Source organism: Natator depressus, chromosome 9, assembly GCF_965152275.1.
Source record: "Natator depressus isolate rNatDep1 chromosome 9, rNatDep2.hap1, whole genome shotgun sequence".
NCBI classification, from domain to species: domain Eukaryota; kingdom Metazoa; phylum Chordata; order Testudines; family Cheloniidae; genus Natator; species Natator depressus.
In genome coordinates, this window is record NC_134242.1 from 7,640,769 (window position 1) to 7,656,559 (window position 15,791).

General features: G+C 49.2%; 1 protein-coding gene across 8 annotated transcripts in view; it reads left to right on the forward strand.

The window, feature by feature from the left end:
* The window catches only part of DVL3 (dishevelled segment polarity protein 3), a 44,378-nt gene continuing 28,587 nt past the window's right edge, over positions 1-15,791 (forward strand). For 7 of the 8 annotated variants that reach the window (XM_074963429.1, XM_074963433.1, XM_074963431.1 and 4 more), the window contains exon 1: positions 1-181. In XM_074963429.1, coding sequence (XP_074819530.1) covers positions 15-181 — 167 coding nt within the window. In that variant the 5' untranslated portion in view covers positions 1-14. Of the gene's footprint in view, positions 182-5,026; positions 5,046-15,791 lie in introns of those variants that run through there. The other variant, XM_074963436.1, reaches the window with a different exon arrangement.

Below are 15,791 nucleotides of genomic sequence, written 5' to 3' on the forward strand. Positions count from 1 at the left end.
GGGCGGGGGGCGCCATGGCGGCCGCCGAGACGAAGATCATCTACCACCTGGACGAGCAGGAGACGCCCTACCTGGTGAAGCTGCCGATCCCGGCCGAGCGGGTCACCCTGGGCGACTTCAAGGGCCTCCTCAACCGGCCCAACTACAAGTTCTACTTCAAGTCTATGGACGATGACTTCGGGTGAGTGCTGGGGGGCTCCCTGGGGGCACCCCCCAATCCTGGCCCCCGGGGTGTGCTGGGGGATTCCCTGGGGGGCACCCCCCAATCCTGGGCCCCGGGGTGTGCTGGGGGGGCACCCCCCCAATCCCAGGGCTCCTAGCGCCCTCAAATGTCCGTGGCTGGGTTAGAAGCCTGGGGGATTTGTACCTTCTTCCCCAAATCCTCTCTCATTTTGGGGCTCCGTAATCTAGTTTTTCTGACACCCCCCCCACCAGAGTCTGCATCTCTTCAAGGAGCCACCAACCATGCAGGCACACGCTTTATTTTCCTGTGGAGCCCCTGATCCTTTCCTCTCCCTGGGATATTCACATCCTTTCACCCCATTCTGTCATCTCCCTGCATCCCACTCTTTTCCAGTCTCTGGTGAAGATCCCATTTCTGGCTGAGGAGCTCTGCTCCTCCTCTCTTGCAGAGCACCTGCTTGGGAAGGGGTTGCAGGGCCCGTCTTGCTCGGTTTTTCCCCTCTCACAGGATTCACAGTTTACACTAGAACTTGTGAGGGGGCGACTGGGGGTTGCAAGTGGCCTATAGTTTCATACTCCTCCTAGCTCCTTTCTACTACAGCCAAAGACTGCCTCAGGCTGTGACCTTGTTCAGTCTCATAAATTAAACAGGGCTGGGCCTGGTTACTGCTTGGATGAGAGTCTTTCAGATAATTCTGAGTGCTGCAGAAAGCCGTGTGTGGGAGTCATTAGGGGGTACTTTCTCTGCTGAGTCCGTTTTGACCCAAATGCCCCAGTCTGGTGTTAGGTCTGGAGATGACTGCTTTTAGTTTAGACTTAGAACCAATGTTGAGCCTATTCATAGTCCTGAAATGAGTTGGTGTTACCTTTTGTCCAAATTCCAGTTAAGTACATCTTCCTGCCCTACCTTCTCTCTGGAATTTCAGTTGTTTGCACTACATATTCTGTGCCTAAATTGTTGTATCCTGTTGTTGGGTAAACTGCTGCTGCCTTCCCTTCAGAGGAGGCTGCATTTCAGTGGTGGGTGAAATGAATTCTCTATGCATATTGTTTGTAAATAAATCCTTTGGGATCCTTTGAAATATTGATCTCAAAATGAATTGGAACTCTTGACTGCACCACGGCCATAGAGGTGGAGAAGTGTCTGTCTGCATTTGTCAACCAAGAGTAGTAATACATCGCAATGTCTCAAGTTGTGGCCAGGGGGTCTGGTGGAAGCTGCAGGGACCTGTGTTAGGCCTGGTCTTATTTCATAGCTTCACTAATGATCCAGAAGAAGAGGCGTATGGCAGATCAGTGAAATTTGCAGATGAAGCAAAACAGGGAGGAGCTGGAGATACCAGTGAGGACAGAGAAATGATACAGAGAGACCCAGTGAGACTAGAAATGGGCTGCAAATAATAAAACAAGGATCAGCTTGGACAAATGCAGCTCATTCAATGGGGGAGGGGAATAATCCTAAACCTGGATCCTCTTTGGGTGGAAGAAATCTGCGGTGTGGGAGTGGATGAGAGAGACTGAGGGGGTGGGCAGCAAATCAGACAGGAGTCTGCAGTGTGATATGGGGTAAAACGCTGGTCAGTGTGGTTTTGTTTTGGTGCCACGTACTTCTATGCTGCTGAATAAATCATCTAATTGAGGCTGCAGACACAGAGGCCTCAAGTTCTGGAGCATAGAGGGGAGAGTCTCTCTCTGCCTGACTCTGGGGAGAACCCATCTGGAATGCTGCGTTTAGTTCTGGGTACCTGCTCGTTCAGGGAAGTGTAAGGAGAACGATCTGAGGGCTGGAGGGAGACAGTAAGACTGATCCAGCTATGGAATTGTTCCCAAGGAAGGGGCGGGGACCCTGTCACTTGAGATGTTTTGGTAATTTCTAATAGTATACAGGAGGGAATAACCTTCAACTGACCCACGGGGAGGTGGGCTGGCAGGAACCTACTCGGGTCTTGTATCTCTGTCTTAGTAAGATGCATGGGGAGGAGAGATCGTAATGATTTGTAGAATGACTTGCAGTGCCATGTGAATGACTGAAAAGAATTGCTGTGTGATTGAGATAGAAAGGGGTGGTATTCATGTGCACTTATTACTCTTTGTCAGACAATCTGCCCCTTTTCCCCAGGTTGCCCCTTCCCCCAGCACCTGCAAGGAGGAACATGGCTTGTGTGGAGTGAGTCTCCTAAGCCAGCCTGGTTCTGACAGTGGGAGAACTTCTAGAAATTACTTCTTTATGAGGCAGAGGGAATGTTGGAGCCTGAAGGTTCAGTGGCAGCTGGTAAGACAGAAAGGGGAAGCCTCCAGCTGGGATGGGCCTTGGCCCTGGCTCTAAGGAGACAAAACTCCTAGGGAATGAGGGTGAGTTCTCTGCAAGCTGTCTGCCAGGGATGGATGCATTTCACCCTCCCCAGAGTCAGCCTGATTTACCTGCTCATACGGGCCTAACAATTTCCCCTTTCCTCCTCTGCCCTTAGCCCAGGCCTGGTCAATTCCGTCTTTTCCACCTTTCTCCAGGCAGGACAGCTCTGGCATGGCGTTCCCTTGGGAGCTCCCTTCAGCTCTCCACATCCCAAAGCAGCAGTGCAGCCACTGCCTTAGGCCATGTCTTCTCTGTGAGCACTAGGGCAGCACAGCTAGGGCACTTTAGTGTGTTAGGGTAGACACTTGCTACGGCGCTGAAGGCGCTTTTCCGTCACTGTAGATAATCCACCTTTCTGAGCAACAGTAGGTGGGTTGATAGAGGAATTCCTCCATTGATCTGGTCATGTCTACCCTGGGGGTTAGGTCAGCACAGGTACAGTGCTCCGGGGTGTGAACTTTTAGCTATGCCAGCCTAACATTTAACTGTAGACCATCCCTTAGTGTGTGGGATTTTCCTTTCTTTTATTTATCTTGTTAACATCTGTTTGCTCTGAGTATCAGGATTGCAGGGAGGCTGATTCAGTGTTTTCATCTCCTTGGAAATGTGAACCAAGATTCTCCTTACTGAGTGTGGAGTTGCAAGGCCGATCAGCAGTTAATGCTAGCCAAAGTGCAGGATACCCAGCCTTGGAATAAGCGAATCCCAGAACGGTATCTTCTGTGCGAAGGAAAGAAACCCAAGAATAATTAATCTTGCAAATTTGGAAGAGGGGAGGGTTAAACAGAGAGGTTGCAAGGTTTCCTGAGCTAGTCCTCATGGGGAAATGTGTTCATTACCCACCCACGAAGCAGGAGTCTGTTACTGGACTGAGATGCGACAGCTACAAATGGCAATAGAGTCCCCTTGGGTAAGTCACTTAATCTTTTCGTGCCTCAGTTCCTCATCTGTAAACCAGCCATTATAATACTGCCTCCCACCCTTTGTTTGTCTTGTCTCTTGAGATTGTAAGATCCTCAAGGCAGGGACTCTTACGTGTGTGTGTGCAGTGCTTCACCCAACTGGCCCTGATCTCAGTTGATACAGTAATTAAAAAAAAAAAAAAAAAAAACTCTAAAAAATCAGGGTACCTGTGCAAGGACATCACAAACACCACACCTCCTGAAGCCCCATTGTAGCTTGCATGGTTATTCAGTAAGGGTATGGATCTCAGTAATGTGTGAAAAGGCTCCCCCAAGTTGTCATAGTGAAATGGTGTCTTGCTTTGTGCATCACAAATGCAGGTCTTCTCTGCAGTCTGTGCTATGACACAGTTGCAAGGGTTAAATTAAAGGTGTGATTTTTAAGCCAGTTAATTTAAACTGGTGCAACTCTGCTTGTGGCTGCTCTCTCAAATCAATTTAAACCAGGTTTTTATTGGTTTAGATTTTACCTGTAACCAATATAACCAGTTTTAAACCAATAGAAGCATGTCCATATAGTCCTTGCTCTGGTTTAATTTAAGTGGTCTTTTAAACTCATGCAATTTCTGTGTGTGGGCAGACTCTTAGCAACTGGCTCAAGGGTTTCCCTCTTCTCTCCTCTCCCTAAATCCTTAGCTGCCTGAAAGTTTTAATTTTCCCCCTTAGTCTGCTTCTTTTTTCTCATAACTCCTCTTGTGCTTAAGGAAGTGGTTGGTCTGAGCGATTGGTTGTTTTGCTTGTCTCCATTGTGCCTTGCCAACTCTTCTGTTCCATTCCATTGCGGTCTCTGGACCTCTGTGATCTCCCCTTTTTTGGCAGTGATAAGACAAACTAGCCCCCATGCCCTTTTGTGCTGCATCACTTAAGGGACACAAGTGATTTGGGGTGGGATGATGGGGTGCTTCTGCTGCTTCTCCCATTGATTTTTGCTTCTCCCACTTGTATTCAGGAGTTGATTCCAACTTTAACCTTTGAACAGTGCCGAGTGATTTCCAGGTCTCAGCTGGCAAGCGAAAATTGGTATCCAACTAATCACCAGCCTGATAACTAATCCAGGCCTGTTTAATTATCACTCAGCTTTCCAAAGATGAGTTCAAGGCTGAGATTAGGAGAACTTTCTGGAGACAGAACAAAGCAGGCCCTGCTGGAATTCCCAGCTTGTGGGTCGGACGCTGTTGGTATTTGGCGACCTCATCTCGCGCACATGTGCATGGGGAAATGTGTTGATGTCTGCTGAGAGGCTGGCTGATTTATTTTTATTGTGGGATCTTTCTGAAATCAGTGCCAGGAGCCTCTGTCTTCCTGGTTGAGAGTGTTTGGAGACAAGGAATGGATCCTAAACTTAATAAGCAGTGTCAATCCCTAAGAAGTGGTGAGCTGCCTCACAGTGTGCCAGCACTTTGGAGCCTGAGATGATATTTTCTTGTATGCGTAACTTTCTTGTTTGCAGAAGGCTCTTGGCTTTGCCCTGTTCCTGGTGATAGGTGCTGCTGTCACTCAGACTGGATTGCATGCAGGGAGAGGGTGAGAGAGAATCTGTTGACAATGTAAGTGAGCTTACAAGGCTTGGAAACCTTGTGTGATTTGTTTGCTTGCTTATTTCCCTTGTGGTAAGTCTGGGTAAGTGGCAGTGCCTGTCCTGCACCTCTCCTCCTCCTCCAGCCAGTGACCTGCTAACTGTGTCCTTACTCATACTGAGGGGTAGGGTGTATGCTGTCCCTGTGGCGCTCAGGGGCTGAGCACAAATCCGTTGTTGAGTCTTTCCTAAGCCGTTAAATTCTAATTGAGGAGAAGAGTTGCTTGTTCCCTGGATATCCCCCAATCCGCTGCTGCAAAGACAGGAAGGGCTAAGGGGACAAGACAAACGGGTTTAGTTGAATTGTAGATGCCTGCAGTGTTGGGTACTCTGTGTAGCTCTGTTTAGGACAATTCGTCTGACTCAGCCTAGAAATCCTTGTGAAAAAGCACCTGGCTCCTAGGACAGAATTGATGTGGTTGGCCGATGCCTAGCATGTTGACTGGCCCTCCCCCAACCAGGTTATTCCTTCTCAAGCTGACCAGAAAGCTTGAGGTCCTTGGAGGGCAGTGTTCAGCTCTGAGACATGTTCACAGTACGCTCGTCTATTGCAGTCTCTCCTGCTTAGCTGTGAGGACACAGAGGTCTCCCTGCTGATCAGGTGGGATGGAGTTGCCTGAGTTGGGGCGAATGGTTATTTGAAATGTTTCTTGGGTGTCTAAATGCTGGGCTCTGCACCCACTGACCGGCTGCACTTCCTGCCTTGTAGGCTGCTGAGCACATGGCTAGGGACTGCCAGCCTCTCCCTGCTCTTCTGGTGGCAAGTTTCCATACCATTCTCCCCAGTGGGGGGTGGCACATAGACACTGGAGTTGATCCTAGTCGTGGCTATTGCAGGAGCCTGTTCTCAAGTTGTGGGGAGGAGGCAGAGCAAGAGCACCAGGGCTGGGGTATCACAGATATGTGTGGGGAGGGTTAGCTGCTCTACTCACTCCAGGATAGCATTGCATGTGCCTACATTGCTGCACCCTCCTGCTCAAACCCAGCTATTAGACTCTGTCGGTGTCCAGCCCTGTCTGTGTTGTGGCTGGCACCATCTTACCGACCACCATGTTTGATGGCACTCGTACCCTGGCTTCTTTGCCATGGAGAGGTGTTCTGTAAGACAAGCTAGCCAAATTGGGCCCTGTCTACAGTACACAAATAACAAACCTTCACAACCCTTACTGAACTTGGTTGCAGCTAACAATGAATTGAAAAGCTGAACACGGACTTCTTGACACAATTCTGATTCCTGAAAAAGTCTGGAAGGTTTTGTTTTTGTTCTGGTGTGGAAAGTAAACCAGTTTTGGGACTTCAAAATTTGTCGTGAAACGGAATTGCTGTCCTCTAGCCATCTCTAGGTGCCTCTGAGCTGAGTTCCAGCATGTTTGATCTGGCATTTTGTCTGTGATCATGGCCAAACATAGCCTTGTTCTCTGCCTGAGCTGCCTGCTCTTGGTTGTTAATGTCACGGTTTCAAGCATGGTTCTCAGCCGATCTGCTAAAATGTATTCCACTGAATTTAACCCTTGTATAAACATGGCCCTTCATCCTTGTTTCCCTGAGTTGCTGTATGCTGTCCATCACAAGGTCCTGTTTAGTTATGATGTGGCGAAATGAGGTTTCACAAAAATTTACAGAAAATTCCATGTGTGCCTCAGTTTCTCCTGTATTTCGCATGGCTACCCAGTAGTGGAGGAAAAGGGACTGTTTGCTCTCAGACAGGCTGAGAGAGAGACATGGGTATGAAACGTCTTCTGTATTTTCCACAGGATGCATCCGATGAAGTGAGCTGTAGCTCACGAAAGCTTATGCTCAAATAAATTGATTAGTCTCTAAGGTGCCACAAGTACTCCTTTTCTTTTTGCAAATGCCAGACTAACACGGCTGTTACTCTGAAATGGGTGTGAATGTCACCTGTCTGAGCCTGAATGGATCCTTAAAAGGACTGACCGAGGCTGACCCCATATGAGTGGAAAATCTGAGAAGACCATGGCAAATCCAGTCACCAGGACATTGACACCTGGCAACTGATGCCCAGAGGGAGAGGGGTTTCCCCACCGCTCAGCAGGGAAACTGAGCAAAATCCCCCAGCTCGAGAACAAAGAACTGGGAAGGAGTGAGGTGGAGGGATCGGAGTTGGCTGTTGGAAAGAGTCGGGCCTCTCACCTGGGAACTGCTCCTGGAGGTCAGAGTGAGAGAGAGAGACAGAGCCTGAACATGGAGTTCATTACAGCTTGGCTGGGCTCTGGGCTAACCAGAATGGGCTTGGACTATGCTTTAACCTTCAGTTCTCTGTGCTCATCTAAGGACTTCCTAGGCTGTGACCAATTGACTGGTAAACCTGATGGTTTCTGACACTGAGCATCACTGCAAATACTAGTGCGTTAATCCCTACAGGGTGGACAAGTCTCTACCAGGGTCTGTCTCAGCTGGACTCTCTGGACGGAGCTCACAGGGTGAAGCAGGAGGGCTGGAGCCCCAGACGTTCAGTCTAGGAGGTGGTGAGGCCTCATGGCCCACCCTGAAGGAAGAGTGATACCCCTTGGGAGTTTGGCACATCGAAGGGATTCCTCCCAGAGACTATTCCAAAGCTGAGGGCATAGCACCAATCCTATGGATCTGTGACATATGGTTCTGCCAGAAAGGGTGTTTTTTGTACTCAGCATTAAATTGGCTTCAGTCGCTGACTCTCTTTTCTGAGCTCAGTGGTCTGCCAGTGGCTTTCAGTGACAGCAGGGTCTAGTGCTTTGAGTGAAGGAAAGAGGCCTCATGCCCGTAGAGGCCTGCCAGGGAACATGTGAGGCTTTGGTCGGGGGGTATCTCTGGCTTCTGTGGTCAGGACAGTGAGTGCCCTCCCCCAGTGCTCACTGGAAGAATATGATACTGTTGGTTTTCTGGTTTACTTTTGCCTCTTGTCCTGTTAGTGAGCTAATGATGACAGTATGGCAGCCATTGTTCGGTCTCCTGGTTTCCATTTAAAATAAATGTTTGAGAGTCTTGTTCTGAACTTGGCAGAGCTCCATTCCGCACTGGGCCCTTCGCTCCCTTTGTAGCCTGGCTGCCTTTCAGCCATGTGTCTGGGTGGTGCTGCTTGGGGGCAATGTTAGTGTCCCCTTTGCCGGGAGCAGTAAGGGGGTGGGATTGCCAGGGAATTAGTGTTGTTGGATGGCTTGGAGTTGGTGATGCAGATGGTGGTAGCTTGTGCCCCTTGTGCTCCTGGCTCAGGATGCTGAGCCCCTGCCAATCGCTCTCCTCAAGCTTAGCTCCCATGTACATGACTTGTTTGCCCTTGGACATCTCATTGGGCAGCTCTGTGATTCGTCTCCATTGCAGTGTCCAGTCCAGTGACTGTTGTCATATATTGTTGTAATGGCTGTATTGTCGTCCTGTTGCAGTCCACTGCCCAGAGGACTGGCTAATCTCTGTCTCCGATGAGGGCTTCTCCTGAGCTAGGCAATCCCTGAACTGGTGCCATGCGCTCCCTCCGCAGAGACTCGGGCATGGCTGTGCAAACACTAAGAAACAAGCTTCTGCTCAGTCTTGTGGATCCCCAGGAGGCTGACAGGACCAAATATGTTTGAGCTGCAGCATTCTGGCCCAGAGCCCTCTTGAGCTATGGAAGCTGATGTGCAGAGCTTGGCTTGATATTGCTCAGCCAGGAGGGAAGGGGAGTGCGAAAAGGAGTCTCGGTGTGGGTCCCCCAGCAGCTCTTTCTTCACAGTCGTGCTTGGTTTCCATCTTCCTCACAAAAACCAGCCCCTTTTTCAAGGCAGTCAGGCCATACGCCTTTCTCTTTAGCTATGCAGAGCACATTGTTAAAGCTCCTTGTGTCCTTTCTGAGGTTTCTATGATGTAGGTTAGCGGAAGCCTCCTGTGTAGCTGTTGGGGGTGACCAGATGTCCCGATTTTATAGGGACAGTCCCGATTTTTGGGTCTTTTTCTTATATAGGCTCCTATTACCCCCCACCCCCGTCCCGATTTTTCACACTTTCTGTCTGGTGTGGTGGGAAAGGGCTATGCAGACTCCCCACTGCAGCTGATAGGATGTTTCAGTTTATGCAGGGGATGCTCCTGGAATGAGAGAATCGTTTCGATTCTGCTGATCCGTCACCTCCCCTGTCCCTGAGCTAGCCTTGGCTGTGTCCCGTGTAAACATCCCAGAGAACACAGCAGTGTCCTGGGACAGGGCATTGCTTTTACCTGACTCTTTGTGAAAGCCCCTGCAGGGCAGCTGGGCTTGGGTGAGTTTGGTTTGTAGAATGCTGTGCAATCTGCTGATGTGGACATTGCCTGTGTGTTGCCCAGTCCTCTGTGCACGCTGGATGCTGTTTGGACTGCATGGAGGCTTATCTGATGGGGTGACAGCCAGAACCCTGTTTGGTGTTTCCGATTGATTCCCTTCTCTTTCCCCTCCCACCCTCTTGTTTGTTAGTTGGAGGCTGCTGCCATGACCTTTGCTACCTGGCTGGTGGTTTTCTGGAGTGTTTGTAGCGGGGTGGTTCTGGCTGCAGCATCATGTGATCCCAGCCCTCATGGCTGCTTGTTCAGATGGAGCATGTGAACCCCATCATTTCATTCGGGAGGGGGAGGTGTTAGACAAGACTTTGTTGGAAGCTACTGTCTGTAGTACAGTTTTCAGATCAATTCTCCCCGACACATTTTTGGGGCACTTGGAGCAGATCTGATTTTTGGGAGGTTGGGCCAATCTCTCAGCTATTTTGGCTTCATAGCAAAACCTTCCACTCCCTCTGACCACATCTACAAGAGAGGTCCCAGTCATTATTCTCGTTTATAGAGTGCGTCAGGGTGCTCTGTACTGTGTGCGCCATCCCTGCCTCAAAGGACTCTCAGGCTAAGCAGACAAGAGCTTTGGTGACTCGCAGACGAGACATATTGGCATCTTCCTGAGCTTCCTTCCTGCTGCTCTGGGGCTCTTGGTCTGGCTTTTCTCTCTCTCCAGCCTTGTGCTGTTGTGACTGTGATAATTACAATGGGCCAGCACAGCTAAGAGCTAAGTTGCTCTGGTAGCTTTGGCAGGCACAGAGTTGGAGCCGGGCTCTTCTCCCCTGGGCTCACAGTTGTACAGGCAGTATTGTTTGGAGTTGGAACAATTATGATTTTATATCAGTTACTTTTTAGATTGGGGGGGGGGAAATTCCTAGGACTGCCCTATCATGGCTCAAGTCTCCAGGGCAGTGGGAGCAGCATTCAGTCAGTGTGTCATATCGGCTGGGCTTTGAGTTGGTTGTCCCCACTCTGCTCTGCCTGCCTTGCTGGCCAAGATGTAAGTAAAACTACAATGAATTCCTGTAATAATGACTGAACTGGCAGGAAAGAATCAGGCTTTTTGGCCCTGGCATTACAGGCTCCGAACTGCACTTAAGCTTTAAATCCCTGGGAGGGAACAGGCTTCCTCATGCCCCCCAGGGTAGGGACATAGGCTTCCCCATAGAGAGCAGCTGCTAGGAGAGAACTAGCAGCAGCCCTGTCTGGGAAAGTCTTTCCTCTCAGCTGACTTCTGGATCTGCCCTTGCAGTGCTGAGAAGAGCATCTGCTGAATGACCTCCCTCTTTGTTGCCAGCTGTCTCAGTGACTCATGCGGAGTGCTGGGTGTGAATGAGGCAGGCTGTGTTTGGGTTTCTCTGTTCTCTGATGCCCAGCAGCTGCTGCCATACACACTAGTCTACCTCAGAGATGAGTCTAAGGGCCAGTCAAACAGGATTGCATTCTGGGAGCTGTGTCACAGGCTTGGATTACAATGGAGAGGACGTTTGTGCTGAAAGTGTAGGCCTAGGAGTCAGGTGCCCTGGATTTTGTTCTCAGTATTGCCACCAATTTACTGACTTTGGCCAAGACACTTCCCTTTTGTGTGCCTTAGAGTCCCCCTCTGTAACATTGGGGTAATACTGACCTACTTTATTGGGCTAGAGATTAGTGTTTGGAACGTGCTTTAAGATCCTTGGCTGGGATGTGCTGAGAAAGGGCCAGGTCTTATTCTAGCCTCATGGGGTGAATTCCAGAGGGATTTATTGTACAGACAGGGTTCCTCCTGAGTTGTTACTAATGTGGGTGTCCTAAGAACTTTGCTAGGATTTCTGATGGAATTCTTTCCTAAACTGGCCCCTTGTGATGTGTCAGCTGTAAATCCAACCCTTTCCGGCTCTGTAGTGAGTACCAGGGTCTGAAGAGAGAGCACAGAAGCTAGCAGTGAAAAAGGCCTGTGGATGTGAGCTCATCTAGGCCTTGTCTTCTCTAGGGGAAAAAATGTTTTATTTTTACCATTAGTGTTTATCTCTGCCTGTTAACATGTGTTAAAAGTACAACTGCCTTATCCATAACTTTATCACGTTAATTACTATCAGTGCTTAATTTGTAATGAAAGAGGTGCCGGGTCTCAAGCAGTATTTTTACTTTCATAACTGATGTGGCAAGCATCGGTGCCAGGGCTATGAACTGCCAAGTCTAGAGGTACCTTAGCCCCGGCACAAATTAAGCACTGGTTACTATCTGTTGGCAAAACACACTTTTTTCTTAGTGTGGATGCACCCCCAGTCTGGCTTGCAGATACTGGGGCAGTTTTATTCTCTAATGCACTTTTTCTAGTGTTTTGCCCCAGTTTAGTTTTAAATGTCTGAAGCAGTTGGACTCCCACCTCTTTTCTAGGAAAATTATTTCCCTGGCAGGTTTCTCTCCTGGAGAGTTCTCGCTGATAGCTTATGTCATTCCTTTTCTTAATAAGAAAAGGAGTACTTGTGGCACCTTAGAGACTAACCAATTTATTTGAGCATGAGCTTTCCGATGCATCCGATGAAGTGAGCTGTAGCTCACGAAAGCTCATGCTCAAATAAATTGGTTAGTCTCTAAGGTGCCACAAGTACTCCTTTTCTTTTTGCGAATACAGACTAACGTGGCTGTTACTCTGAAACCTTTTCTTAATAATATGCTCTTTCTCCTACCTACACTCCACTGTCTTCCGCTGAATAGCTTTTCATTTCTAGGAGGCTAGTAGCAAGTCACTGTACCTGTGACTCAAGAGTCCTGTGGGTAATCTATACGTGGGCAAACCAAACTGTTCACTGTTGGAGATTCTTATGCTGTTTGGGAGGAGAGCATTGTGCACCTAATGTACAATGAACCCTGCAGGGCAGCTTCTGGTCTACCCTTTTGTGTTCATTGCAGTGTCCGAGTCATTAAATAGCTGGGGGTAATGTGCAAAATATTGCACTAAGTGTGACTTTGGTACTTGATGTGATCACCAGTTTGGTGGCAAAGCTTTGAGAGTGCAGAGAAGGACATTAGGGTGCTAGTCATTGTGGTAGCTGACTCATCCGTGTGTTACTTAGACCTTCCTAATGCAACCTCTCTATTCCCACAAGTGAAATCAGACTAGGCCAGGAGATGCCTTCATTGTAGTATGGTAGAGGGACTTGCATTATAGATACATTTTCAGAAACATACAACTTTCTCCCCAAGGGGCCCTCTTGGATAAGATTTCTCATGTTAACTGGAGCCAAAAGGTGGATTATTTTGGAATGCTGATAGGATTTTGTTTGTCTGGACCTTCTCTCCCACCTCCCCCTCCCCCAAGAATCATGATGTGTTTGTCACTCAATTCAGCTGCCTTTTTATGCATGTATATCTTTAATCTGGGCCCTTTTGAATCTTCTAGTCCCCCCAGCTGACACAATCCTCCATGTGGCCAATGCCTTGGGCTGCGCTAAGTATGGGGAAATTGCCTGCTGCTTGTGTGCTCTTCCTGAGATGTGGAGTTCACATGCACCTGAGTTGAGATGTGCACAGTAGTCACATGCCTGTGTTTCTATGTGATCCTGTCTGGATCTCCCAGTCTCTCAAATGCGTTGTCATGAAGCGCTCCCAGTGACTTAACTGCGGGGCAAGGAGAGACATTCCATGCAAATGCTGTATTATTGCTTCAATACGGCTAAGAGTGAGGGAAGTGGAAGTCCTGGGTCACATAACAACTCTGCCCATCCTGCAAATACACTCAGGCAGGAAGTGGATCTGTTGCTGAGCATAATTATCAGCAGTGGGCCACTCTGAAGTGGTGGTGGAAAAGGTTTAACTAACTGCTAGTGTAACCTCTTTTCAACACTGCAACAGAACTCAGTATTCTGTTGTTTATTCACATAATAGCTGCAGCTTGGGTAGAAGCAGGGCAAGTCCTACCACCTTCCACTGTGTCTTCACCCTGCTCTGGAGAGACCGCTACAGGATTGGGGCCTGGCAACCTAGATTTGCTGAGACTGCAAAGAAGAGGACCAATTAGTGCCAGTTGTGACAGTGATCCAAGAGAAGCAAGGGAGCCAAAGCAGAATGACTTTAATTTTGAGAACAGCCTGGGAAGGGCTGGGGTTGCTGGGACTTTCCCTGTCCTGCACATTTGGCTAAGCTGCTGCTTGGAGCAGTATGCCATCTCCTTGGGGGAGTGGTTGACTTGACTGGTCAGTGTTAGTTTTGTTCTGTAACTTGCTCGCTCTCTGGGTCTCTGTTCAGTCCCAGCACATCTTCTTTCTTACTAGGTGGGATCAGAGCATCTATCTTTCTTTTCTTGTTCTTCCAGTTGCCAAAACCAGTGTCCCCTTCCCTTCTGTTTCGCTTCCCTGGACCCCCAGGTCTGGTGTTTGCATGGCACTGGGGGTAGTGCAGAAGGCAGGACTAAACCAAGAGACTTTGGCCTGGTTTACACTACGGGGTTAGGTCGAATTTAGCCACGTTAGGTCGATTTAAAAATGACTAGGTCCATGCAACCAACCCCGTTCCGTCGACCTAAAGGGCTATTAAAATCAACTTCTGCACTCCTCCCAACGAGGGGAGTAGCGCTAAAATCGATCTTGCTGGGTCGAATTTGGGGTAGCGTGGACACAAATCGATGGTATTGGCCTCCGAGAGCTATCCCAGAGTGCTCCATTGTGACTGCTCTGGACAGCACTTTGAACTCCGATGCACTAGCCAGGTACACAGGAAAAGCCCCGGGAACTTTTGAATTTCATTTCCTGTTTGGAAGGCGTGGCGAACTCAGCAGGACAGGTGACCATATAGTCCCCCCAGAATCGTAGAGCATAGAATGTTCCTACGCTCCCCGTATCATCTCCGTCCCTGAGGTTATCGTAGATTAGAAGGCGAAAAAAACGCACTCGCGATGACATGTTTTCCGAGATCATGCAGTCCTCCCGCACTGATAGGGCACAGCTTAATGCATGGAGGCATTCAGTGGCAGAGGCCAGGAAAGAATTAAGTGAGCACGAAGAGCGGAGGCAGGACGTGATGCTGAGGCTAATGGGGGAGCAAACGGACATGATGCAGTGTCTGTTGGAGCTGCAGAAAAGTCAACAAGACCACAGACCCCCCTCTGCATTCACTGTATAACCGCCTGCCCTCCTCCCCATGTTCCATAGCCTCCTCACCCAGACGCCCAAGAATGCGGGTAGGGGGAGGCTCTGGGCACCCAGCCACTCCACTCCAGAGGATGGCCAAAGCAACAGAAGGCTGTCATTCAAACAGTTTGCTTATTGTAGCCACACTAAAAATCAATGTGGCTTTGTCCTTCCTCCTCCCCCTCCCCACCCGGGCTACCTTGTCCGTTATCTTTTTTTTTTTTTTTAATTAATAAAGAAAGATTGCATGGTTTCAAAACAATAGTTACTTTATTTTGAAGCGGGGAGGATGGTTGGCTTACAGGGAATTAAAATCAATAAAGGGGGGTGGGTTTGCATCAAGGAGAAACATACACAACTGTCACACCAAAGCCTGGCCAGTCATGAAACTGGTTTTCAAAGCCCCTCTGATGCGCAGCACACCTTGCTGTGCTCTTCTGATCGCCCGGTGTCTGGCTGCTCAGAATCGGACTCCAGGCGATTTGCCTCAATCTCCCATCCTGCCATAAACGTCTCCGCATTACTCTTACAGATATTATGGAGCACCCAGCAAGCAGCAATAACAATGGGAATCTTGGTTGCGCTGAGGTCTGACCTAGTCAGCAAACAGCGCCAGCAAGCTTTTAAATGTCCAAAGGCACATTCTACCACCATTCTGCACTTGCTCAGCCTATAGTTGAACTGCTCCTTACTACTGTCCAGGCTTCATGAGCCATGGGAGCAAGGGGTAGACTGGGGTGGGTGCAACCTCGTGGTGCTGCCAGCTGGGAGAGCAGCCTGATGCAGAAGTCTCCAGCTCGCATGATATTCCAGGCAGGACAGAATCTCCGTGAGACAAAACTTAAAGAAGAGACTAACCTGGAGTCTCTGGGTCCCATTCGGTGCTCCAAGAGGAGGATAGCCATGTCTGTCCAGGAGCCCCTGATCAACCTCACCAAGGTCTGCCAGGAGCACCCAGGAGACGCACGACGGCTATCAGTCCTACTTCACCATCTGCTGCGAAGGCAAGGAGCTGCTGCCATGCAGCAATGCAGTACTGCGTCACCCAGGAGACATACGGTGAGCTCAGCGGGCTCCATGCTTGCCGTGGTATGGCGTCTGCACGGGTAACCCAGGAAAAAAGGCACGAAATGATTGTCTGCTGTTGCTTTCACGGAGGGAGGGGGGCCTGACTACATGTACCCCAAATCACCCATGACAATGTTTTTGCCCCATCAGGCATTGGGAGCTTAACCCAGAATTCCAGTGGGCAGCGGGGACTGTGGGATAGCTACCCACAGTGCACAGCTCTGTAAGTCGATGCTAGCCACGGTAGCGAGGACACACTCCGCCGACTT